The sequence below is a fragment of the Microtus oregoni genome, unplaced genomic scaffold (assembly GCF_018167655.1).
Source record: "Microtus oregoni isolate MIOR12 unplaced genomic scaffold, Mior012 000006F_ref0000085, whole genome shotgun sequence".
NCBI lineage: Eukaryota > Metazoa > Chordata > Mammalia > Rodentia > Cricetidae > Microtus > Microtus oregoni.
In genome coordinates, this window is record NW_024543065.1 from 58,281,726 (window position 1) to 58,308,660 (window position 26,935).

General features: G+C 49.8%; 1 protein-coding gene across 1 annotated transcript; it reads left to right on the forward strand.

Moving 5' to 3' along the window:
* The first annotated feature begins 1,429 nt into the window (after nucleotides 1–1,429).
* Nphs1 (NPHS1 adhesion molecule, nephrin) lies at nucleotides 1,430–26,275 on the forward strand. The gene is made up of 29 exons (XM_041654212.1): nucleotides 1,430–1,529; nucleotides 1,613–1,828; nucleotides 1,903–2,025; nucleotides 2,226–2,354; nucleotides 2,787–2,868; nucleotides 3,245–3,348; nucleotides 4,307–4,434; nucleotides 4,523–4,694; nucleotides 4,839–4,996; nucleotides 5,198–5,342; nucleotides 5,430–5,554; nucleotides 7,021–7,207; nucleotides 7,314–7,443; nucleotides 7,591–7,763; nucleotides 8,820–8,960; nucleotides 9,046–9,186; nucleotides 9,712–9,833; nucleotides 11,730–11,901; nucleotides 11,982–12,138; nucleotides 12,228–12,379; nucleotides 15,335–15,446; nucleotides 15,524–15,705; nucleotides 17,581–17,637; nucleotides 20,875–20,994; nucleotides 21,113–21,137; nucleotides 21,214–21,302; nucleotides 21,907–21,987; nucleotides 22,424–22,539; nucleotides 26,144–26,275. The coding sequence occupies exons 1-29, from the start codon at nucleotides 1,430–1,432 to the stop codon at nucleotides 26,273–26,275; spliced, it is 3,771 nt and encodes a 1,256-aa protein (XP_041510146.1).
* The last annotated feature ends 660 nt before the right edge of the window (nucleotides 26,276–26,935 follow it).

The window sequence follows — 26,935 nt, forward strand, 5'->3', positions numbered from 1 at the left end:
GAGAGAAAGACGGGGGTCTCAGGCCAGATGCCTGGACTGCCCCCTGGAGGAGGAGCAGCAGCTGGGCGGGAGGTTTGTAGGGCGAGTGGGGGTGGGAACAGTTGCAATTCCTGCAGGAGATAAGCAGGCAGAATGGGCTTATCCTAGGCAAATGCAGCTGTGCACCCGGGTTTGGAAGGCAGGCTAGCCAACATATGGTTCAAAACTTCCAGGGTCAGAATCCGGTCTAGAGCCAAAAAACTGCATGGGAAAGGCCCAGAGATGGGCTGACTGCGGAGCAGACTATACTGAGTTCCTGTTACGGAGTGACAGTGGGGGAGGGCAGTAAGAGGGACAGAAATAAGAAGAGGAGGGGGAGAAAAGAGGAGGAGGGGAGAAAAAAAATCAAAGAGATGGAGAAGCATGAGAAGATAAATCACCCTGCCTGGAGAGAGACACACGGAGAGAGAAAGGAGAAGTTGAGAACAGAAGGACTCTCACACAGTCTCAGGACTCAGATGTTCCAACTCCCAGAGACCCCCACTCTGTGTCTAACTGTATCTGAGCTCACCAGGTTTACACACACAGGGGTCTGTGGACCTGGTCCTACTGGCTGTCCCAGTACCAGACATTCCAAAACTGTTCACAGATGAAATCAACTCTCACTTCTCCTGGAATACCCACGCTCTCACACACACCCACACACACAGTTGGCTTCCCTCTCTCCCACAGTTTCACCGTTTCAAACACACTCCTGTGCGTTCACCAGCAGAAGTGTAAGATGCCACCAAGGAAAAGAAGGAACTTGTCACAGTCTGGGACAGCTGTGGCAGTGGGGGTCTGGACGGGGGGTGTCCTACCCACCCACACAGGCCCAGATCTGTCTGCCAACTCGAGCTGGGAGAGAGCCCTGGTCAGACCCACTCTCCCAGGCAGGGCCTTGGGGTCACTGGGGCTGGGGAGGCACCAAAGAATATTCGTGGCATGTGCTGACAGGGGATTTCATTGCTCTGCTGGGCAGACTCAGGAAGAACTTGAGGGGAAGAAGCAGGATGTGCTCACACTGGGTCCAAGAAATGGCTCCACGCTGTGACTGACTGCATTGGCTTTCTGGGTTCGTGAGCTTGCTGGACCCCCACCCCCACCCCCAGTGGGAATGGGTGAGTGGGTGAGAGGGAGATAGTCTTAGATAAAGAGACACAGAGAGTGATGGGGAGAAGAAGAGAAAGCATGCATTTTTGAGTGCTTGGGGTAGGAATTCAGAGAAAGAACCTTTGGCAGGGCAAGCTAAGGGCAGAAAGGAGACAGAAAGAAAGACTAGGACAGTCAGAGACAGGAGAGGAGAGGAGAGGAGAGAGAGAGAGAGAGAGAGAGAGAGAGAGAGAGAGAGAGAGAGAGAAGGGGGACACACAGAGAGGCTCAGACAAGACATCAAACCATGTGGCTGGCAATGGGCACTAAGGAAGTCGCCCTCAGAGGTCCTGGGGTGACCACAATACACAGGACTTCCAGCTTGACTCCCTTGCTGCTCATGGGAATGCTGACCACAGGTGAGTAGAAAGGCTGGACTTGTAGCCCACGAGCCCTCAAGCGCCACCTCTGTCTCTTATTATCAATCCCCTTGTGTCCCCAGGCCTGGCCCAGTCACCAATCCCCACCTCGGTTTCTCGAGGCTTTTGGACTCTGTCTGAAAACCTGACGGCAGTGGAAGGGGCCACAGTTAGGCTGCGGTGTGGAGTCAGAGCCCCTGGCAGTGTGGTGCAGTGGGCTAAGGATGGGTTACTTCTGGGTCCAAACCCCAGGATCCCAGGCTTCCCGAGGTACAGCCTGGAAGGAGATCCTGCTAAAGGTGAGAGACCAGAGCCTGAGATCTTGAGCCGCTAGCAGAAGCTGGGGCCCTGACCGCGAGCGCTCTATCTTCAGGTGAATTCCACCTGCGTATCGAAACCTGTGACCTCAGTGACGATGCGGAGTATGAATGCCAAGTCAGCCGTTCAGAGATGGGTCCTGAGCTCGTGTCTCCCAAAGTAATTCTCTCCATCCTAGGTATGGGTGAGAGACTCCCCTCCGGGACCCACCAACTTGGGTTCCAGCCCTCTTCTTTCCTCGGACCCAGAGGTCCAAGCTCCCAAGCCCCTCTACTTTGGGCCCTGGGTACAGTCTCATTTCTTGAACTCTTGGCCAAAACCACAAAACCATCACATCCACCTCTCAGTAGTGGCTAACCCCATGCCCTTTCTCTCTAGTTCCCCCTAAGGTGCTCCAGCTGACCCCCGAGGCAGGAAGCACAGTTACCTGGGTGGCTGGGCAGGAGTATGTGGTCACCTGTGTGTCTGGAGATGCCAAACCAGCCCCACACATCACCTTCATCCAGGGTGAGTGTGGGACAGCACAATGTCGCTGAAATGGGAAGTGGGTGTTCCTGCCTAGGGTCCCCCAAAATATGTCACCCCTGAGTACCACCCCAGGAAACGAGGCCAACACGGATGAGAAAGGAATGCTTTCCAGGAGAATGCAAGGCTGATCTGGGGTAGGGAGAAGGTGTGAGCACTCAGGTGAGCTAGGGGTGCCAATGGCTATGCAGGAATAAGAAACCCCTGGTGGGACAGGGTGAGGAGAAAGGCCCCTGTCGCAGTCCTAAGAACCGCAGAGTTCAGGGGATCCTGGGTGTATGGGAGGACAGAACAGGCACTACAGCTTCTTGTCCTCCAGAGCCAATATTAAGGGAGAGCTATATCCATCCTGAGGACTTCCAGGGCATGGAGAAAACCCCAGCATCTCTCTAGCCAGCTTTCTGTTGCCCCAAGGTGGACACACGGTACTGGACGTCTCCTATAATGTGAACGATGGCTCCGTGGAGAAGCTCTTCATCGCAGAAGCTGAAGCCAGGTGTGCAAGCTGGGGTTTTCTCCCTGTCCCCCGATCTCCAGGTTTTCCCACCTGAGTTCCAGAACCTAATGATGCAAGTTTGGAAACTTGAGTTGTGGGAATACCTGGGACCTGACTCTTCACCCTGACTTTCAAAGCTTCTTGATGGTAACCCCAGTTTGTAGGTGTTGAGTAAAAATATTTAGTTTGGGTGAAGACCTTGGGCACCCCTATTCTCATTGTTGCCCTCCAAATCTCTCCCAGGGGAATCCAGCTCTTAGTATAAATCAGTATGGAGACTTGGCCAAGTGTGGGAGTTTGGGACGCTCTCCTCTTTATCCTGGCCTTAAATTTCAGGTGATGACTGACTGCAGAAATCTCTATTTTTCCAAGCCAGGGTGACACCCCAGAGCTCAGATAATGGGCAGTTACTATTCTGTGAGGTTTCCAGCCCAGCTTTGGACATTCCCATCAAGGCTTCCTTCACCATGAATATTCTGTGTAAGTGAAGGTAGGGATAGTTGTGGGCGTGGAGGATGGACATCCTAGCAGGATTTGGGAGCACGGGGGATTCAAGAATGGCAGAAGTTTCAGGCATTATCATAAGCCATGCTGTTGCAGTGTGCCTATAATCCCAGCCTTTTAGGGAAGGAAGCAGAAAGAAGGTAAGGCCAGCCTGGGTTGGTGAGGGCTGGGCATTGCAGCTCAGTGGAAGAACCGAGCCCCAGATGTGCAATGACCCAGATTTCAGACTCAGCACTGAAAACAAAAAGAAGGCATTCGAGAGAAATTTAAGATTTTTATTTTTATTATATTATTTTATTATTATGGTGGTGGTGGTTGTTGCTATTGTGTCTCTGTGTGCATGGGCATGCCAAGTGGAGAAGTCAGAGAGCATCTCTCAGGAGTTAGTCCTCTCCTTCTACCATGTAGGTTCCAGGAATGGAAGTCAGGTTCTCCTGAGCCATCTCCCTCACCCACGGGAGGAAACTGAAAGAAAGCTATGGGGCCCAGAGAGAATAGATGGGCCTCCCAGGCCCACTGAGTGGTCCCTGCTCCCCAGTCCTGTTGTAATAAGAGCGGCGGGCTGCATCCCCAGCACCCGGCCGCCCACGTGGTTAGCTCTAGCTTATGCCCCGAAATAATTGCACAGAAACTGTATTCTTTTAAACACCACTTGGCCCATTATATCTAGCCTTTTCTCAGCTAACTCTCGCACCTGGACTAGCCCATTTCTAATAATGTATGTAGCCCACGAGCTGGCTTACCAGGAATGATCTTAACCTGCGTCTGCCTGGAGTGGGAGAATCATGGCGACTCTATGACTCAGCTTCTTTCTCCCAGCATTCTGCTCTGTTTACTCCTCCCACCTATGTTTTAACCTATGAGGGCCAAGCAGTTTCTTTATTGCTTAACCAATGAAATCAACAGATTGATATATGACACTCCCACATCACAGTTCCCCCAGGACCTCCTGTCATTGACTGGCCAGGCTTGGATGAGGGGCATGTACGGGCAGGGCAGAACCTGGAGCTGCCCTGCGTGGCCCGAGGTGGAAATCCACCTGCTACCCTGCAGTGGCTGAAGGTGAGGGTGGAGGCTGACAATGGAGGGGGGGGGGCGGACAGGGCCCAGGAGCTAGTGCTGAGATAACTAGATTGACTTCTGTGTCTAGAATGGTAAACCAGTGTCCATAGCTTGGGGCACAGAGCATGCTCAGGCCGTGGCCCGCAGTGTGTTAGTGATGGCTGTGCGACCTGAAGACCATGGAGCCCGGCTCAGCTGTCTGTCCTACAACAGTGTGTCTACAGGGACCCAGGAGCGAAGCATCACACTGCAGGTCACCTGTGAGTCCAGCTCTCTGCCTCAGCCCATAACCAGAGCGACCTCTGTGCCTTCACGTCTGTTGGTCCCTGCCCTCATCTGCCTGAGCTGGTTTGTGAAGACCCCAGCCTGGAACCCAGTCTCATGTTGATGCATCTGTCGTTCAGTTCCCCCCAGTGCTGTCACTATTCTGGGATCTGCATCCCAGTCTGAGAACAAGAACGTGACCCTCTGCTGCCTTACGAAGTCCAGTCGCCCCCGGGTCCTGCTGCGATGGTGGCTGGGTGGACGGCAGCTGCTACCCACGGATGAGACAGTCATGGATGTGAGGCTGTGGGAGACGATGGTTTGGTAATCCCTTGAGGCCCTGGACCCTGAGGAGCCCAGACTGAGGGTCCAACTCCTGGGTCTGATGGAAGAGGGTGGGATTGCCTCATGTGCCCCCGCTGGGGTCTGGTGGACTCAGGCCTCTGTTTCCATGGCTGGAGGCTTTGCAGTCCCCAAATCTGAAGTTCCCTCCTGCTAGGGCCTGCATGGTGGCCACATCTCCATGTCCAATCTGACACTCTTGGTGCGGAGGGAAGACAATGGCTTGTCCCTCACCTGTGAGGCCTTCAGCGATGCCTTCAGCAAGGAGACCTTCAAGAAATCACTCACCTTGAATGTAAAATGTGAGCTCTAGCCTAGAGCCCAGAGAACCCTCACCCCGAAGCTCCAATTCAGACAAAAATGTCTTCTCTTTCCGCATCTCTCACTAGACCCTGCCCAGAAGCTGTGGATTGAAGGACCCCAAGAGGGGCAGTACATTCGTACTGGGACTCGGGTAAGGCTGGTGTGCTTGGCCATCGGAGGCAATCCAGACCCCTCCCTCACCTGGTTTAAGGTAGGTACCAAGCAAGAGTCCCTCCCTTCTTTCCTCCCTTCTTGGCTTCCTTTCCCCCATGTATCTGTTCGTATGGATGTGAAAGTGTGTGTGCAGGTGTGTGCAAGAGCAAGCACACACACGTTACTAAGTCTATCTTAGATCCATTTTCTTTCCTAAGACAAGGTAAGTAGTCCAGGCCAGCCTTGAACTTTGTTTTTTTTTTTTTTTTCAAGACAGGGCCTTGTTATCCAGCCGTGGCTGGCTTAGAACTTACTCTGTAGACCAGACTGGCCTTAAACTCAGAGATCTGCCTGCCTCTGCCTATATTAGAGGTGTGTGCCAACAACCCTGCCTAGCTTTGAGATTTTCATCCCCTTGTCTCCTCCACCCCCTCAACACATGGAGAAACCCATAATCTAGGGGAAATACTAGAGATTATGAAAAGACACAAATGTCATAAGAATTAATGAAACCCAGGGAAGTTCTGGAAAATCCGGAAAACAATTCCAAGATAAAAGAAGGAACTTTGGATTAAGATAAAAAATTCTAGATATAAAGCAATTATAGTACCATTCATATTAAAGAAAATTCATTCATATTAAAATTAATATTAAAAAATAAAGAAGAATGAAGGGAAGGGAGAGAGCGAGGAGAGAGACAGAGGCAGGGGACCCAAGGGGTAATATTGGAAATTAGGGAAAAGGTCAGAGAAATTTTGGGGGAGAGTGGAAAGTTTTAGAAATTTTGATGTTTTATTACTTTTTTGGATATTTTGCCTGCGCTTTTGTCTGCAAACCACATTCGTGCCTGGCACCCTTGAGGACAGAAGAGGGTGTCAGATTCCCAGGAACTGGAATTACAGACAGCTGTGAGCTGCCATGTGGGTGCTGGGAATTGAACCCAGGTCCTCTGGAAGAGCAGTCAGCGTTCTTAACTGCAAGGCCATCTCTGCAGCCCAAGAGTGGAAATTTAAAAAAAAAATAAAAAATAAACAACCTGCATGGCGAGGTGGCTCACTGGTAATCCTAGCTTTTGGAAGGTGAAGGCAAGAGGATCAGGAGTACAAAGTCGCCCTCAACTACCTAGAGGACTCACTTTGAGGTCATCCCTGGCTACAAGGGATCCTGTCTCATGTAAAACAAGGCAAAAACAACAGAGGCAAAGAAAAGTGAAAGACTCCTACGCCTGGTCTGGGAATTTCAAGGGAGTTTCCTGGCACACAGTGTTCTGTAAATATCACAGTAATGGGTTTGGGGGTGTGGAGCCTGCAGCAGGGAATGGGCTGGTGAGGTCGGGGTGGAGGGGTGCACAATAGGGATCAGGGTCCCCAAACAATCAAGGCAGGCAGGAGAGTCTAGGAGTAAGAGTGCTCAATTCCAGTTCCCACTCCTTTAAGGTAATGGGGTATCCGCTCTTGAAGGCGCCTTTATCACACAATGGCCCTGTCTGGGCTGGCAACCCACCCACTCTCTTTGGGTCCTCAGGACTCACGAACGGTGAGCGAGCCTCGGCAGCCCCAGGAGCCCCGGCGTGTGCAGTTGGGAAGTCTGGAGAAGTCTGGCAGCACTTTCTCCCGCGAGCTGGTGCTGGTCATAGAACCGTCGGACAACCGAGCGAAGTTCTCATGCAAGGCGGGTCAGCTCAGTGCTTCCAGGCAGCTGGAGGTGCAGTGTACGCGCACAGGCCGGGGTTGGGTGGGGGTGCGGAGGGAGCGGTATAGACTCGCAACCTTGTACCCAGGCTCCTCAACCTCTGAATCTCTAACCCATTGATTAAGTCCCTCCAACCAACCTGACCATCCTGGCCAACTCTTCGGCGCTGCGCCCAGGTGACGCCTTGAACTTGACCTGCGTCAGCATTAGCAGCAATCCCCCAGTTAACTTGTCTTGGGACAAAGAGGGAGAGAGGTGAGCTTACAGGAGGCCCCACCCCATCCGGGTTCCATCCTTTCCCCCTCCCAACCTCTCCCCACTGCGCCCTAAATGACTGGTCAAGGGCCTTGAACACACATCTGACCCTTCCGGGTCCTCACCCGACTTCCAAACCTTGCACAGGTTGGAAGACGTGGCTGCCCCGCCCCAGAGCGCTCCGTTCAAAGGTTCCGCTGCATCCAGGAGTGTTTTCCTTCGGGTGTCATCCCGAGACCACGGTCACCGGGTGACCTGCCGAGCCCACAGCGCTGCACTTCGTGAAACCGTGAGCTCCTTCTACAGCCTCAACGTGCTGTGTAAGCGCGCAGGCCCGGTACCGCCCCTCCCGCCCCACCCTTGCAGACTCCAGCTAAAGGAGCCTTTACCTCTACCCAGAGTCCTAACTTCCCCCACCTTCATGCCGACCTCAGGCTGGCCCCAGCTCCAATCCATGCTCTCCGTCCTCAGTTGTATCCTATCTGCTCTTTTTGCAAAACTGGATCTTCAGTTGTCAATTTAAAAAAATTTAAATTTCTTACTATGTAGTCCTTGCTGACCTGGGACTCAATATGTAGAATAGGAAGGCCATGAACTCGCGGCAATCCTCCTGCCTCTGCCTCAGGAGTGTTGGGATTGCGAGCTTGAACTACCATGTCTGGTTCTGCACATATTTTGCTTTTTTTTTTTTTTGTGGTAGAGGTAGGTTTTGTTTGCTAGTTTTTTTTTTAGAATATCCAGGTTTATTTTTTTGTTTTTTAAAGATTTATCTATTTATTATGTATACAACATTCTGCCTCGATGTATGCCAGAACGCCAGAGGAGGGCGCCAGATCTCAGTACAGATGGTTGTGAGCCACCACGTGGTTGCTGGAAATTGAACTCGACCTCTGGGAGAGCAGCCAGTGCTCTTAACCTCTGAGCCATCTCTCCAGCTCCCTGCTTGTTTGTTTTTCGAGATGGGGTCTCACTGTGTAACTCTGGCTGGCCTGGGACTCACCGAGATTCGCCTGTTTCTGCCTCCCAAATGCTGAAATTGAAGGCATGTACCGCCTCATCCGGCTTGGATTTTTTTTTAAATTACATTTGATTGTTGTGTGTATGTTCCCACATGCCTGTGCCACTGTGAAGGAGTGGAGGAAGTTAAGGAAGCTAGCTGGTTCTCACCTCCCATTATGGGGTTCCCGGGTATTGAACTCAGACCCTCAAGTTTGTCAGTAAGCTCCGTTCCCCGCTGAGCCGGCTCACCAGGTTTTGGCTTCTAACCAGAGCTGTCTCGCATCTCAGCTCTAACAGTTACCCTCTCCAGTCCTAGCCACTACCCTATCTTTAACCTTTTACCAATACTCTTGACTTCCTGGGGCCCCCCTCTGAAGACCCTCCAGAGTTCCTGGGGGAGCAAGTGCTGGTAGTGACCGTGGAGGAGCAGGGCCAGGCGCTGCTGCCTGTGTCGGTGTCTGCTAACCCGGCGCCGGAGGCTTTCAATTGGACCTTCCGAGGCTACCGCCTCAGCCCAGGTGGGGTGTGGGCCTGGAGAAGGGTGCAGACCCGGGAGGATGGGCGGGCCTTCCACGCTCCACTCCTTACACCGGCCTTCCCCAGCTGGCGGTCCCCGGCATCGCATCCTGTCCGGAGGAGCTCTTCAGCTGTGGAATGTGACCCGAGCTGATGGTGGCGTCTATCAGCTACACTGCCAGAATTCTGAGGGCACTGCCGAGACGCTGTTGAAGCTGGACGTGCATTGTGAGCCCCCGCAGAAACCTGGGAACCGAGGGTTTCCAGGAACCGGTCTTACCGTGGAAATCACGCCCACTCAAGGGACCTTGCCCAACCTGTAGTCTCCTTCTTGTGAAAGGCCCACACAACCAGGGATAGCTACCCAGCCTAGAGCCCTCCCCTTTCAAAGTTGTTGCTTTGCCGGCTAGGGAGACCCGAAGTGGAACCTGCATAGAGAGAGGGGTCTACTTACTTGGGAGTTCCTCCGTCCAGGAAACCAAGTTCTCTCGAACCCCACCCCAACACTGTTCTGGTACACCACCACCCCAACACACACACACACACACACACACACACACACACACACACACACACCAGACTCTAATAATCACAAAGGCACAATGAGGGGGAGGATAGCCTCATCACTCTGAGAACTGTACCCCTCGGTACCATTCCAGACACCTCTAAGACCCGCTCCTCCTGGAGGCTTCCCCCACCTCAGCAGGACCTGCCAGGGCTAAATGCCTTCTCCAAGCCCCTGTCTCCCACTAGACGCTCCCACCATCCGTGCCCTCCGGGACCCGACCGAGGTGAATGTCGGGGGTTCTGTGGACATAGTCTGTACCGTGGATGCGAACCCTATCCTCCCAGAGATGTTCAGCTGGGTGAGACTGGTAAGTACCTCACCTTTGGCGAGTGGACATGGAGTTAGGACGGTATAGCCTATAGTCTATAGGCTATGAGTGCCTTAGGAGGGGATGCCATACGTGCTAAGCCATATGTGACTATACCGGTCAGGGTATCTTTAAAGAACTGGTTTTGGTGAATGTCAGGTGAATGAGAGAATGGCGTGTGTGTGTGTGTGTGTGTGTGTGTGTGTGTGTGTGTGTGTCTGTGTGCACAGATGAACCAAAAGTGGGTGGGTGGTGATGGGTGGCTCCATGCTTAACTGAGACAGGATTAGAAAGGAGGCGAGGGGGGGGGTCAGGAAGAATGCCAACTGCACTGACATCAATGGCGAGGCAGGTATATACAAGTAAGCAGGCGCACATACTTATGATGTGCACACAGAGGAGGGGAAGATGTCACGAATGCGCAGAGAGCTGAGGGGTGGATAGCTTGACCTGGGCAGGTGAGGTGGGCAGTGCAAGCATAGTGGCATGAGTTCAATCCCCAGAGCCCATGGTGGACGGAGAGAACTGACTCTCAACAGCAACTCACTTGCATGCTGTTGTACGTGTGTGCCTGTGCTCATACACATGCATCGTGCATACATACCCACAATGAATAATAAAGAATGTTTACACTGGGTAGTGGTGGCGTACGCCTTTAATCCCAGCACTCAGGAGGCAGAGGCAGACAGATCTCTGTGAGTTCGGAGGCCAGCCTGAGCTACAGAGCGAGTTCCAGGACAGGCTCCAAAGCCACAGAGAAACCCTGTCTCAGAGAAAAAAAAAAGGAGAAGAAGAATGTTTAAAATTGTAAAGGAAGAGAACAAATGGTCTGTGGAACCGGCGGGTGAGTGGATGGAAAGATAAACGAGTGGGCAGGCGGATTCTGTTTTCTGTTCTGCTGTTTGCTCGTTTTGTTGTTGCTGTTTTAAATTTTTTATTGTATGTGTGCAGTGAACACGTGCTGTAGTACACATGTGAAGGTCAGAAACGTGTGAAAATCAGTGGTCTCCTAATAACTGGCTCGCAGGAAGCAAATTCACATCGTTAGGGTCAGCCTGAGGTGTCTTTACCCCCGAGCTATCTCGAAGACCCGTTTTTGAGATGGGGTTTCATGCAGAGGTTCTTAGCTTCCTAATGCCGCGACCCTTTAGTACAGCTCCTCATGTTGTGGTAACACCACCCCCCCAGTCATAACATTATGTTGTTGTTACTTCACACTGTAATTTTGCTGCTGTTATGAATCTTAGTGTAAATATCTGATATGCAGGATGATGTGAGGCCCCTGTAAAAGGGTCATTTGACCCCCAGGTTGGGAACCACTGGTGGTGTAACCCATGGTGGCCTCAAGCTTGCTATGAGGCTGAGGCTTGAATTACTCCTGACCTTCCTGCCTCCAGCCTTCAGTGCTAGGACAACAAACCCGTGCTACGATTCTAGAACATATATATTTGAGAGAGGGTCTTGATATGTAGTCTAAGCTGTCCTAGAACTTGGCTCTGAACTTGGCTCTGAACTTGGGATTCTCTTGCCTCTTCCTCCCAAGAGTGAGTAAACCACCACATGCAGCTTAGTCAATTTATTTTTTACTGCTTGAAACTGAACCCAGTGCTTTGAGCATTGCCAAGCAAATGCTTCCCCACTAAACTGCACCCCAAGTCTACAGTTGGTTCCAAGTATGATGAGTGTTTAGACAAATGTACGGATGGATGATTGGCTGAAGTGGTGGATGAATGGATGGACTATATTAGTGGTCGGGTGGATGACAAGAAACATCATCACCTCATTGACTTTGTGGAAGGAGATTGTAGCTGGGAGAATGAAGCTACAGATGGGATACAGTTTAGGGGGTGTTCTGAGGACAGACTGGGAACGAGCTCCTGTATCTTGGGATGCTAGGGGGAAGAGGAGGAAGATCTGAGCCTGGATGACATGGAGATGGTGTCAAAGGGATCCACTGGGCGTCTGCGGATTCACCAGGCCAAACTGTCACAGGCTGGTGCTTACCAGTGCATTGTGGACAATGGGGTGGCGCCCGTGGCAAGAGGGCTGGTCCGTCTGGTTGTCAGATGTGGGTAACTTCAAGGTCTGCCCGTGGCCCGCCACTCTCACCCTTCCACAGTCCCCACATTGATCCTTCAATTGTCCTAGTCGCTCCTCAGGTGGATCATCCAACTCCCCTAACGAAAGTGGCTGCGGCTGGGGACAGCACCAGCTCAGTGACCCTCCACTGCCGGGCCCGAGGTGTCCCCAACATCGACTTCACCTGGACCAAAAACGGTGTCCCTCTGGATCTCCAAGATCCCAGGTGAACCTGGGGATAGCCAGGTCGTGCCCCGGCTCTGGTCATCCAGCCCTGGTTTTCCTTTCTGAGTCCAACTGCGGCCCTCTCTTCAGGTACACAGAGCACAGGTACCACCAGGGTGTTGTCCACAGCAGCCTCTTGATCATTGCTAACGTGTCCGCAGCCCAGGACTATGCCCTCTTCACTTGCACGGCCACCAATGACCTCGGTTCGGACCACACCAACATCCAGCTCGTTAGCATCAGTATGATGGGAGCGGCTGGGGGGATGCTGGGATGGGAGCAGCTGGGGGGGGGGGGGTGCTGGGGACTGCGCTTTGCCAAATTCCTGGTTGAGCAGAGCCAGGAAGTGTTTCTGATCTCTGAAAGGTGTTCATGCGTGAGAATGGAGTTTTGCTTTGTTGAAACAAGGTCTTGATATATAACTCAGGTTAACTTCAGACCCAGGTTAACCCAGGTAGCCCAGGATAACCTCAGGTTTGCTATGTAGCCAACCCTGCCTCAAAATAGCAATCCTTCTGACTTAATTCCCAAAGGGCTGGGATTACAGTTTAGAGTCACCAGGTGTAGCTGGTTTGTTTTATTGTGGGCAGGGAGGGTGCAGGATGTAAGATCCAGGGCCTTAAGAAACTTGGGTAAGTTCCTTATTGCTGAGCTACCCCTTAACATGGGGATACAGCTCTTTCTCCTCGAATGACTGTGTAGATATTAGATTTATACCTCACTCATTCCTTTCAGCTCCATACTGATTGACAAGCCCTGTCACATGTTCCTCCCGCTGGAGGGAGGCAGTTTCCATCGGAAGCATGTGGTTTGAGAGTGTGGAAGGGAAGGTAATTCAGGTGTCATCACCAAAGATGTGAGGTTAGAACAAAAGCCGAGTGTGTGTGTGTGTGTGTGTGTTCTTCTACTCACTAAAACGTATCCATGACTTCTAAATCAGTACTTATGGTCCTTTTTGTTTGTTTTTAATTTTTGAGATAGAGTCTCACTATATAGCCTTGGCTGGCCTGGAACTCACTATGTAGCCCAGGCTATACTCAGACTCATAGAGATCCGCCTGCCCCTGCCTCCCATGTGCTTGGGTTAAAGGTGTGCATCCGGTGTCCCACACTAATGGTTCTTTTGTGGTCATGAAAAACCATGGTGCAGAGAGATGGAATGTGGGTGGCTTGGTGGGCACGTTGTTGTTGTTTTGTTGTTGTTGTTTTGTTGTTGTTGTTTTGTTGTTGTTGTTTTGAGACAGGTTTCTCCGTGTAACAGTCCTGGATGTTCTGAAACTCACTTTTGTAGACCAGGCTGGCCTTGAACTCACAGAGATCTGCCTGCCTCTGCCTCCCGAGTGGTGGAATTAAAGGTGTGCACCACCACTGCCCGGCTTAATGGCATGTTCTTATTGATGGTGAACCAGTAACATTCTGGTCCTGGGGGTCATGATGTCAATGTGTGTTCTTTATGTGGCCTACTTAAGGCTGTGTGTGGGTTTTGTCTTGGTTTTTCATTTTGTTGGTATTTTTGTAATTTAAAATGGTTAGCATGAAGAAGGCTAAAATACCTTGTCATGTTCTTAAGTTCAAGAAGTTTGTGGGTGGTTTGAGAGGTGTCTGAGTGGTTAAGAGCATTGGTTGCTCTTACAGAGAACCCGGGGTTCAATTCCCAGCATCCACAGGGTGGCTCACAGCATCTGTAACTCTAGTTCTAGGGGATCTAACGCCCTCTTCAGGTCTCTACAGGAACTGCAGGCATGTGCTGCACACACATACACGCAGGCAAAGTGCCCATGCACATAAAATAAAAATAAGTAGCAAATCTTTAAATGGAAAGAAGAGGAGAGAGGTTATATCATACCTCAAGGAGGAATTAATTTGCATTGACTAACCTTTGCTGAAGAGCAAGTGAGAGTGATGGCGGCCTCACTGGCTGTGTGCCCGAGATGGACTTTGAATTCCTGGTCCTTCTGTCTCCACCTCTGGGTAGTAGGATTGCAGATGGGCACCACCATGCTGGGCTTAGGAAGGGCTGGGGATCAAACCCAGAGATCGGCCTTCTGCAACATATATGGATGTTAAAAAACACCCTGCCAACAGAGCCACATGTTTGCCTCCAGCTGGCCACATCTTCAGTGGGAGTGAATCAGCAATATATACTGGATAAGATGGCTTGTTTAAAAACCAGAAACATATATAAAATTCAAATTTATGAGTGGAACCAGTATAATCCCAGAAGCCGAGAAGCTAAGGCCAGAGGATCAAAATGTTCCAGGCTAACCTAGACTACCTATGGAGACCCTATCTATAGACCTTTGTCTATAGATAGATAGATAGATAGATAGATAGATAGATAGATAGATAGATAGATAGATAAAATTTAAAAAACAGTTGGGGAGCTGGAGAGATGGCCCAGTGGGTAAGAGCATTGACTACTCTTCCAGAGGACCTGAGCTCAATCTCCAGCACCTACATGGTGGCTCACAGTCATCTACAATGGGATCTGCTGCCCTTTTCTGGCTTGCAGCTGTACATGCAAACAGAACACTCATAAAAAGTACACAAATAAATTTAAAAATTTTAAAAATCACCTGGGCCAGTGAGATGGCTCAGTAGAAAAAGCTTTTTATTATCAAGGCTGGTGACCCAAGTTCCACCCCTGGAGCCCTCATGGTGACAGAAGAGAACTTACTCCCACAAATAGTCCTCTGATCTCCACAACACACACACACACACACACACACACACACACAGAGAGAGAGAGAGAGAGAGAGAGAGAGAGAGAGAGAGAGAGAAATAAATAGAATATAATAAAAAAAATTGTTTGAATCTGGGTGTGGTGGCACACACCTTTAATCCCAGCACTGGGGAGACAAAGGCAGGTGGATTTCTGTGAGTTCCAGTCAGCCACGGCTACAGAGGGAGACCCTCTCTCAAACAAACAAACAAAGAGGGAAGAAAATGTGGTGGGGAGGATTGCCCTCCCCACACACTTAGCTGGAAGCAAAACTTGGGGTTTTTGGATTCAGTGTTCAAGGTGATTTTTTTAAGTTCATTTATTTTAATTCTATGTGTGTGAGTGTTGTGTATACATGTATATTTTGAACTACTTGTGTGCCAGGCACCTGTAGAGTTACAGGTGGTTGTGAGACTCTGGAAGGAGGCTTCTAGACTCCTTTTGTATCCCCTAACAATCTCCCCTTTCTCTCCCAGGCCGCCCTGACCCTCCTTGGGGACTGAAGGTGGTGAGCACAACCCCTCACTCAGTAGGGTTGGAGTGGAAGCCTGGCTTTGACGGGGGTCTGCCTCAGCGGTTCCAGATCAGGTGGGGCCTCCACCGAGGCAGGAGACTCAGGCCAGACAGTGGAGAGAGACGCTTGGCTGACCTGTTCCCCCACACAGGTATGAGGCCCTCGAGACTCCAGGATACCTCTACATGGATGTCCTGCCACCCCAGGCCACCACCTTCACGCTGACTGGACTGAAGCCTTCTACGCGATACAGGATCTGGCTGTTGGCCAGCAATGCCCTTGGGGACAGTGGATTGACTGACAAAGGGATCCAGGTCTCCATCACTACCCCAGGTGGGAAGAGGCAGTCCTGAGCAGGGGAGAGTTTTGTGGGTTTTTGGACAATTTTGGGGATGGTATAACAAAGTAGAAACTGTTATTTCCCCTACTCACAAATCAAAGAACGGAGACCCAGGGCAGTTAAGCAAATTGGCCAAGGTCACACAGCTAGGAAGAGCTGGAGATAAAAGCCTTGAACTCAGGCAGGGAAGGGCTCTAGGGCCAACTTTTAGCCACTGGTCTCTAACGACTGGGGAATGGGAAAATAGGGAGATTCTTGTTTTGTTTTTCAGGCAGGGTCTAACTGTGTACCTCTGGCTAACCCAGAATTCACTATGCAGACCAGGCTGGCCTAGAATGCACAGCGATCCTCCTGCCTCTGCCTCCTGAGTGCTGGGAGTAAAGGTGTGCACCACCATACTCAGCAGACAACTGTGAGTGCTGGGATTGCGGGTGTGCACCACCGCCACCAACCCAGCTAGACAGGCTTTCCTCCCAGAGCTCTCCGCCCAGGTTTCTGGAAGTAGGTTCCTCTCATGGTTGAGAGGATTAAAGGAAGTGACTATCTCACGTGCTTCTTGGACAATGAAAAACTATGACCTAAATGTAAAGGAAATGCCCCGCTCTGCTTCAGCTTGCTCTGGACGGGAGTGCCTCCTATTCTGTCTTCCTCTAAGGGGTCCGCACTCCTACTGGTCCCCCGCCCCCCGCCATGTGCTCCTTACATTCCAGTCTTCATCCTTGAATACTAAAACACAGACGATGTTCAGCTCCCTACTCCAGTTTTCTGATTTATAGCTCTGCCATGGAACTCCAACGGAGACGAATATCTTTAAAACATTTGTTTTCAAATTTACTTTTTTCTATTTTAAGACATTCTTTTTAAACATTATTTATTCTTAAAATTTTTATTCACCTGCGTGTTTTGCCTGCTTGTATGTATGTGCATTCTGTGTGTGGCTGATACCAGCCAGGGACAGATCTCCTGGAACTGGAGTTACAGGTGGTTGTGAGCCACCATGCGGGTGCTGGAACTGAACCTGGGTCCTCTGGAAGATCAGCCATTGTGCTTGCCTGCTGAGCCATCTCCCCCACTGTCCCATATTTAATTAATTATATCTTAAATAATTACATCATTTCCCCCTTTTCTCTCCCCTCTCCAACCAAATGCATGGCCTCTTTTTCTTTATTGTTCCTACATACATACTTACATATAAATGCAGAAGTATATCCAAACTATTTTAAATGCTTTTATATTTATGTATTTATGTGCACGCGTTTTGTATACAGGCAAGCATGTCACCACATGGCTGTGAAAGTCAGAGAACAATGTGCAGGAGTCACTTCTCTTCTTCCACCATGTGGGGCCCAGGGACTGAACTCAGGTCATCAGGCTTAGTGAAAATGCCTTTACCCACTGAGCCATCTCCCCCTCTCCCAGCACCCTTTTTTATTAACTCGACAAATTGGTAATTCACATTAAAGGAACTTGCTCACTATAAAACACTAATTAATAATTCACTGTGATTATTGGCACAGGACTGCTGTAGTGTATTGTCTTTAAAACCTCACTGAGAGGGCGGGGGAGTTGATTCAATCACTAATAGCACCTGTTACTCTTGCGGAGCTTCTGGGTTTGGTTCCAGCACCCACATGGTGACTCACAACCGTATGAGCACCAGGCATGCACATGGTACATACTCATGCACGTAAGCACAACACTGGTACACATAAAAAACAAATCTTTTTAAAAAGCAATAAAATAAAATGTCCCTAAGAAGTCACATGCCATTCCCATGATCTTTTAAGTCAGCTGAAGAGTTTAGGAAGCAGAGGATCCTTTGGGCTTATCCGATTCCCGGTATTAATTTAATCTCTCTCCACCCGCAGGCCTGGACCAGACTCCTGAAGACACAGACCACCAGCTACCCACAGAGCAGCCTCCAGGCAAGTGCTCCCTCCCCCGTCCTCCTCCCTAGTGCCCATCACTGCCAAAGACTTAGCTGACCCCCTGCAGGTCCCCACAGGTCCCTTTCTACTATTCTTTTTTTTTTTAAATATTTTTTTATTTATTTGTTATGTATACAATACTCTGTCTGTGTGTATGTCTGCAGGCCAGAAGAGGGCACCAGACCTCATTATAGAGCTACCATGTGGTTGCCGGGAATTGAACTCAGGACCTTTGGAAGAGCAGACAATGCTCTTAACCACTGAGCCATCTCTCCAGCCCCTCTACTATTCTTTTGTAAGCTGGTTTAACTCTTTTTGTGCAACGCTGAGATCAAACCTAGTGCCATGCCTGCGCACAACCTGCAACCACATTGCAGTGTAGCCCCAGTCCCAGTTTCTTTTTGTTTTTGAGACAGGGTCTTCCCATGAATTTGTAGTAATCTTACCCCAGTCTTCCAACGCTGGATTTACAAGTATGAACCCTCGTGCCTGGCATAATTTAGTTTAATGCTGTCTGTGCATAGGCTCGCAAGTGCATACTTGCATGTGGTGTGTGTGTGTGTGTGTGTGTGTGAGAGAGAGAGAGAGAGAGAGAGAGAGAGAGAGAGAGAGAGAGAGAATGTCCTCTGGCAGACGCCCAGGGAAGACATTGGAAGTTCTCTATCACTCTCTGCCTTGGTCCCCTAAGACAGGGTCTGTGAATCTAGAGATAGTTCTGTTTTCTTTTTTCTTTTGTTTTTGTTTTTCTGAGACAGGGTTTCTCAGCGTATTTCTGGCTGTCCTGGAACTCGCTATGTAGACCAGGCTGGCCTTGAAATCACAGAGATTTGCCTGCCTTTGTCTCCCTGAGTACTAGGATTAAAGGCACACTCACACACATGCACATATTCTAACACACACACACACACACACACACACCATAGCTAGCTTTTGGGTTTGAATCTTGTGCTCTTACTCCTGAACCATCTTCCCAGCCTTATCTTAGTTCTAAAGCCATCAGCTAGCTGGTCCTCACCCATATCCCTGCACTCCAGAGGCTCACAGGAGGATCACAAGCTTGAAGCCAGTCTGGGCTGCATAGAGAGACACTCCCATCCCCCCAAAGCAAATAGCAACAACCAAAAGAACTGGCTACATCCATGCTCTCTCTGTGAGGTGGCTGTATCAGTTAGCTTCAGCTGTGTAACATACTACCCCAAACATGGAGGTGCTTGGCAACATACATTATTTCCCATGGTTCTATGAGTCTGCTGGGATAGTTCTGGCCTGGGCTCGCTTAAATCATCTCTATGGTCAGCTGACCACTAGACTGTGACTGATCTCAGATGGATCCATTCTCATAGGTGTAGCAGTCATCTGCCTCATGGTTGGGACAATGGAGGTAATTGTTCCTTGGAGCACTCACATGGAGATAGTCACGGGCTCCAAGAACAGCAAGAAAGGCAAGCTCTGCTATCTCATGCTTTGAATTCCGGCCCTTTAGCCACTCTCCCCCACTGGCAAATGGCATGCCTTAACATGAACCAGTGTGCAGGGGGATTCCTGTCACAGAAGGGCTCTGCTGGAGCAAGGACCCACTGCTAACAGCTCGACTTGAGGAAGAAGCCCCCTGCTTTGGATGGAAAGAATGGTGCAGGGACTGGGGGATGGCTCGGTGGGTAAAGCACCTGCTATGAAGGCCAGGGGACCTGAGTCCAGACCGCTAGCAGCTGCGTGAAATCCTGACGTGGCCACACAGCTGTAACCTGGGCCTGGGGAACAGAGACAGGCAGACCCCAAAGGCTTGCTGGCTAGCCAGCTTAGCTAAAGCAGTGGCCCTCAGCCTCAGTGAGACGCTGTCCCAGAGAAACAAGACAGGAGCCAGGGAGACAGTAGAGAATCCAAGTTCAGTTCCTGGTCCCACATCAGGTGGCTCACAGTCATCCATAGTTCCAGTTCCATGGGATCCAGTGCCCTCTTCTGGCCTCCTGTGGGCACTGCACACACATTGTGTACACACACACAGGCAAAATACTCATCCACATAAAACAAAAATAAATAAATCTTAAAAACTAACTTGGGGGGGTGCTGGAGAGATGGCTCAGAGGTTAAGAGCACTGGCTGCTCTTCCAGAGGTTCTGAGTTCAATTCCCAGCAACCACATGGTGGCTCACAACCATCTATAATGAGATCTGGTGCCCTCTTCTGTCGTGCAGGCATACCTGCAAGCAGAACACTATATATAATAAATAAATAAATGGAAAAAAAACTAAACTAGGAGCTGAAGAGATGTCTCTGTGGTAAGAACACTGGCTATTCTTCCAGAACCACTCACACGGTGGCTCACTATCATCCATTACTCCAGTTCTAGGGAGTCTGATGCCTTCTCCTGACCTCAGGCACATGAACACACTCATGATGCACATACACATGTGCAGGCAAAACCTTTAAACATATGAAATAAATAAATTGATATGACATATATATGCTTATGTATATATGTATATATGGGTATACATATGTGTATATGTTATGTGTATGTGTGTATGCATATGCTAGGTGTGTATATATGTATATGATATGTGTATATGTGTGTATATGTGCACGTATGTGTGTATGTATATATATGTATGCATATATGTGTATATTTTTTAAAAATAAGGCAGAGGGCAGTAGAGGCAAACACCCAACACGGACCTCCACTCCCACACGTGGACAGTGCACATGCGCTCATGCATACGCTCCCACACATCACAAGCAGATCATTTTTGATGGGGTAGAGCGGGAGTCCTGGACCTGCCTTCTTTGACCGTGGAGACCTCTGCTGGTGTCAGTGAGTTACTTCTGTCCTCGCTTGACAGAGTACCTGACAGGAGGACTCAGGAGAAGGAAGGATTTGCTTCAGCTCACGGTTTTGGCGGTGTCAGTTCACCATGGGGCACAGCTCAGTTCACACCATGGTGGACAAAAAGCTAAGGGAGAAACAATGTCCATGCTCAGGGCAGCTTCCTCCTTCCTCTACTGATTCTCTGTGTTCCCAGCCCAGGGTCATGGTGCCCCCCACACCTAGGCCTGGCTCCCTCCCTCAGTTAACCCATTACACAGTGCTGTCACCCCAAAGTGCTCTGCTGCACCCATCTTCTGGGTGACTCAGGTGCAGTGAGGTTAACGCTGATGGTCCTTCAGTCAGGGATTGGCTTTCTCAGAACCCTGCATCCAGGTGTTGGGGTTCACAGGGGCATCTTTCACTCCCAGGACCCCTGACACTGCCCCTGCTGCCCGTGCTGTTTGCGGCTGGTGGTCTTCTACTGCTGTCCAGCGCCTCCTGTGCTGGGGGACTCCTCTGGCGGTGGAGATTGAGGCGCCTTGCTGAGGGTGAGGAGAGGGCTCCCCATTGCCAATCTGGAGACCCGATGGGTGGAACAGCACAGCTCTGCCCAGGCAGGTCTGTGGGCACGAGCAGAGTCTCTGAGGCCCCCTTTTCCTGTTTCAGAGATCTCAGAGAAGACAGAGGCTGGGTAAGCGGGAGAGCTCGGGAGTGCGGACGGGTGGCAGACTCAGTGCCCATTTTCACCTACACTTTCGTCCTGGAAGGTCGGAGGAAGACCGGATTAGGAATGAGTATGAGGAGAGTCAGTGGACTGGGGACCGGGACACAAGAAGCTCCATGGTGAGTGAGGGTGGCCCGGCAGCCTCCAGCTCAGCTCAGCTAATCACTGTCATCTCCTGGAACCAGCAAGTCAAGGGAAATGACCTTGTTTACTGGTTTTGTGTGTTCATGTGTGTGTTCATGTGTGTTCATGCGTGTGTTAATGTGTGCACATGTGTTTTCAGGCGTCTTGTGTTCATGTGTGCTCATGTGTGTGCTCGTGTGTGTTCATGTGTGTGCATGCATGGGCGCGCATGTTCATGTGTGCATATGTGTCTCTGTGTGTGCATATATGCTCGTGCTTGTATTCATGTGTGTGCATGCATGTGTGTGCATGTGTTTGTGTGTGTGCATGCATGTTCATGTGTGGCTCGTATATGTGTTTGTGCATTGCATGTTCATGTTGCATGTTCACATGTGCAAGTTCATGTATATACATGTGTGTGCATGTGTTCAGGTGTGTAGTGCATGTATTTGTATGTGTTCATGTGTGTTCTCATGTATTTGTTTGTGGGGCATTGTGCACGCACATGTATATGTTTGTGTGTGTTCGTGTGTGTGCATGTTCATGTGTATGCCATGTGCATGTTTGTGTTCGTGCATGTGTGTTCATCTGTATGTGTGACAGGTTAGCACAGAAGTGGAACCACATTACCACTACATGAGAGACTTCAGCCCCCAGCTTCCCCCCACACTGGAAGAGGTGTCTTATCACCAAGGTGAGTCATGACCACACCAGGACTCCCTGTTTCCAGGTACCCTGACATCTGAGCTGGGCCCTCTGATATCTTTTCCTTCCAAGCTCTGTTAGCTACTTCTGTATTACTAAGACCAAAATACCTCAGAGGAGGCCAGGTTTCTATTGCCTCACTTCAGAGGGTTCTACCCATGGCTATATGTTTGTGTGGCCCAGGAGAGCTGCTCGTTTCATGGCGGACAGGAAGCAGAGTGAGCCAGACAGGAAGGGGACCAGAGGCAGGAGAGCCCTCCCCCAAGGACACATCCCTATGACCTGCTTTGTCCAGCCAGGCATTCCCTCCACTGGAGTTTCAAGAACCTCCCAGACTAGCACCACTAACTGTGGCTCAAACCCCCAGCATGTGAGCCTTTGAGGGGGACACTCCCCCCCCCAATACTAATGTCTGCCGACTCCAGCCTTCACAGGTATTGAAGATGAAGACACAGCTTTCCCTGGACACGTCTACGATGAGGTGGAGAGAGCCTATGGCCCTGCTGGGATCTGGGGACCCCTCTATGATGAAGTCCAAATGGTGAGGAGATTATCACCAGGTTGTCTGGGCTGAAAGCCCACCTCCTACTGTGCATATCAGTTAGGATACACAGCTGTGACAAAGAGACCCAGCCTCAATGCAGTGGTAGGAGGAGCCAAAGTGATACACCTTGACCTAGGAATGATGGTGCATGCCAGAGAGGAGGAAGGTGGGGTGAGGAGTATAAGGCCAGCCTTGACCACATAGTGGGAGTCTATCTTCTGCAAGGAAAAGGCTGAGGTCTTATGCAGCTGCCCAAGTGGAGTCCCACTGTACCCAGTGACTTAGAACCCAGGGTTCTCTCCCTGGGTTCCTGTCACTTTCTAAAATACCCATTGCTTGGGTCTGCAGGCTTAGGTCAGCTTATCACAGGTGGGGAATCAACCAGCTAGAGGAAGACAGAGAAAGAAGACACCAGAGAGACCCAGAAATGGTCACCCTCCCCTCTGCTCTCTTCTGATTGGCGGGAACATGATCACATGGCCATGTCTAGCCACAGAGACTGGGAGCTGTTGTCTACAGTTCTGACACTGTGGGAGAAGGAAGGGATGTGTTTCCTTGGACCGTTAGCCATCTCCACCACACTGGTTAAGTTGCTAGAAAGAAAGCATTTTTAAGAATTTTTTTTCCATCGGACAGTGGTGGTGCATGCCTTTAATCCCAGCCCTTGGGAGGTAGAGGCAGGCAGATCTCTGTGAGTTCTAGACCAGCCTGGTCTACAAAAGCTAGTTCCAGGGCAGGCTCAAAAGCTACAGAGAAACCCTGTCTTGAAAAACAACAACAAAAAAAAGAGCTAGTTTTTTTTTTAATGTCATGCGTGCATGCATTTTGTATATATATGGATGGGCATGCCAATGTCAGAGGACAATTCTGTAAAAACCACCAGACTTTCATGATATGTGCCTTCACCCACCGCGCCATCTCGCTGGTCTGAGGAAGGATGTCTTTGATCCACTCAGCCGAAAAGCTACATGCTAGAATTGTCTTCGGGCACAACTAGACTCAGAATTTCTCCCTAAACATCTCCCGGTAGAGCCAGCTTTCCTTCCTGTTAGATTTGAAATCTTCAAAGAAAGAGAATGACTCTTTTCCAGGTAGTTCCCAATGCATGGTGCAGGCATACACTGGTCTGCTTTTGGCCACACACACATGTTGCTGAGCCAAGCACTAAGACATGATAGAATATATCAATTGGTTTTGGAGATTTTGTTTTGAGACAAGACTTCATATAGCCCAGACCAGACTTAACTTGCTATGTAACTTAAGGTGACTTTGAACTCCTACTTGCCCGGTTTCCATCTCCCGAGTTCTGGCATTACCCATGGGAGCCATCACATCTAGTGTGTTATACTACCCGGATAAGCCTGGATAGGTGTTCATCTACAGGGTTAGAGACTTACAGGTCCACACTATTCCATACCCTGGGCTGAGAGAGAACTCAGGATGGAGTGAGGATGATGGCTTGGCAGGTGCCAATCACAGGCAAGCACTTCGACCTCCCACCACCCACTCACACCCAGGGAGATGAGAGACACACTGATGTTCAAACTAAGTACAGGGTACCCGCCTGTCTTCCAATACTCAAAAGGACTAGGGGAAAAAAAACCATCAAAACAAAGCAAAAAGCCTGACTCTTTCCTGAGCCTGACCACTCTGGGCCGAGGATCTCTCTTGGTGACAATGTCAATCCCAGGCACAGGTCTCAGATTAGACGATCCCAGTTTCAATGACAGGGCGGCGGAAGCGCTGTCCGTGGTGCTGGACCTAATGTTCCCTGGGAAGCGCTGGTGGGTCCGGAGAAGGAGTATTTGGGGCTTTGAGGGACTCATGGCCTTCCTTTAAGAATTTCGTCGCTGTCACAGGGTAGAAGCAGTCTCAGCGTATACATATGCGAACCCACCAGGCTACCTGCCTCTGTCTCCAGAGTGCTGGGATTAAAGGCGTGCGGGCATGCGTCACCATCACCCAGTGAATTCTAGTTAATTTTTTCAGTTAATTTTTATGCTGCACAAATACTATCATTCTCTGATTTTTTTTCTAACTATTTATTTATTCATTTGACTTTTAGAGACAGGGTTTCTCTGTAGCAATGGAGCCTGTCCTGAAACTCCCTCTGTAGACCAGCCTGGCCTCGAACTTACAGAGATCTGACTGTTTCTGCCTCCCGAGTGCTGGGTTAACATGCTACCACAGCATGGCTTCCTAACAATTTATAAATATCAACCTATTTGTAGCTCCTGGGTAACCCAAAAGCAGATGAGGTGACTATATTTATCTCAAGGGCCAGTGCTGCTCCAAGTTTGCTAAACTCAGCGTTCATTTTCTCTGAGTCTTAAAGCACACTTCCAAGAAGGGCCAACCTATGTGACCTCCCCCGTGTGTGTGATGTGCATATGTGTGTGTGGAGGCCCGAGGGCAGCTTGTAGAGATTAGTTCTCTCCTTCTGCCACACGAGTTCGCAGACTTGAGCACAGGCTTCCAGGCGTGGTGGCAAGTGTCCTTGCTTTCCAAGCCATCCCACGGTTCCACACATCTTTAAAAATCCCAAGTCTCTCTATATAGTGAAGACTGGCCTTGGACTGGCAATCTCCCTGCCTCAGCTTCAGAGAGTGCTGAGGTCACAGTTGAATGTCACCGCACCAGGCTGTCTTCCATTTTGATGGGGAAATGTGTTGGGAGCCATGAGACAAACCAAACTGCAGAAGCCACAGCTGACATCATGAGAGTTGTTCTTGTTGTCAGTTATTTATTATTTATCTATTTATTTGTTATTTATTGTGGCAAGGTCTTTCTCATTCTGTAGCCCAGGTTGACCTTGAACTAACAGCAATTCTCCTGCCTCAGCCTTCAAAATACTGGAATTACGGGGTTGAGTCACCACACCCGGCCCTCAGCTACCCTTGTTGTTGTTGTTTGTTGTTGTTGGGTGTTGTTGTTATTGTTGGGTGTTGTTGTTTGTTGTTGTGTTGTTGTTGGAGATGGGTGTTTTGCCTGTGTTTTATCTGTCTATCCATTGACCTTTTTGTCTCACTATGTGGAGGCCAGGGTAGCTCTTAAAAATCCTCCTGCCTCAGACTCCTGGGTGCTAAGATTATAGGCATGTGCTACCACATCCAGCTTTAAACCTTAGAAATATAGAGAAGATCCCCACACACAGAAGTGATTACAGTGAGCTGTTTTCACAAACTCCTGTCTACTTATCTCCTAGCTTCAACAGAATCCGCCCTCACCCCACCTTGACTTTTCTCAAGTTCCACCTTTACACGGACAAGTAGAAAACTTTTGAGGTGGAATGGGTCCTTGTTATGTAGCCCTGGCTAGCCTAGAAGTTACTCTGTAGCTCAGGCTTTCCTCAGATCCAAAGGAAGAGCCTCTAGGGCACTAGAATTACAAGCATGAGCCACAATGACTGTTTATAATAGCTCTGGTTCTGTTTTGGTTTCAACAGCACCGCGGATTGCACAGAAGGCCTTGTGCATGGCAAGCAAGTGTGCTAAATCTCAGGCTTAGAAGGAAGCTCGACAGGGATGTGTGTCCTCCAGAGCTAGAGTGATGTCCCACAGGATGTCTTTCTGTGGCTCTGACACCACTTCTTGTCCATTAGGACCCTTATGACCTTCCCTGGCCTGGTCTCAAGTATGAAGATCCAAGGGGAATCTATGACCAGGTGGCAGCAGACTTGGCTGCTGTGGAGCCTGATTCTCTACCCTTTGAGCTGAGGGGACATCTGGTCTGAGAACCTTCATGACACCCATTTCCTGCAGCCATGGTACGTCTTGCTCCACGGGCCCTGCGTGTTCCTTTCTTGCAGCCAGGATGTGTCTTGTTCCACGGGCCCTGCGTGTTCCTTTCCTGCAGCCAGGGTATGTCTTGCTCCATGGGCCCTGAGTGTTCCTTTCCTGCAACCAGGATGTGTCTTGCTCCACTGGCCCTGTGCATTCCTTTCTTGCTGATCTTTCAATGAGCACCACACCACATGATGCTAACATGTGGTTTCTTTTTCAGGAGAAGACATGAGGGAATGTGTGAGTGACAAGAAGGTTCAAGTTGACATCTGGGATAAGCAAGGCTCCTTTTATAGGAATGAAACTTCTCCAAAGGAACAGAGCCATTTGGAAACGACATCTGAACAATGAGAAGCCATTTAAAGAATCATTATGCTTTTCAAAAGGAAAACTTTTAGAAGTAGGGAAGGCCTATTAAAATCCCATTCAGAGCCTAAGGACATGCTCAGCGGGTGAGCCTATGCATTAGCATGTGTGAGGTTCTGTGCTACAGATTGCAGCCAGCCCTGGCTGCAATATACATATACATACAAGACTGGGCATAGTGCCCACCGCTGTCATTCCAGCTCTTCAGAAGGCCTAGACACGAGAAGCACAAGTTAGTTCAAAGT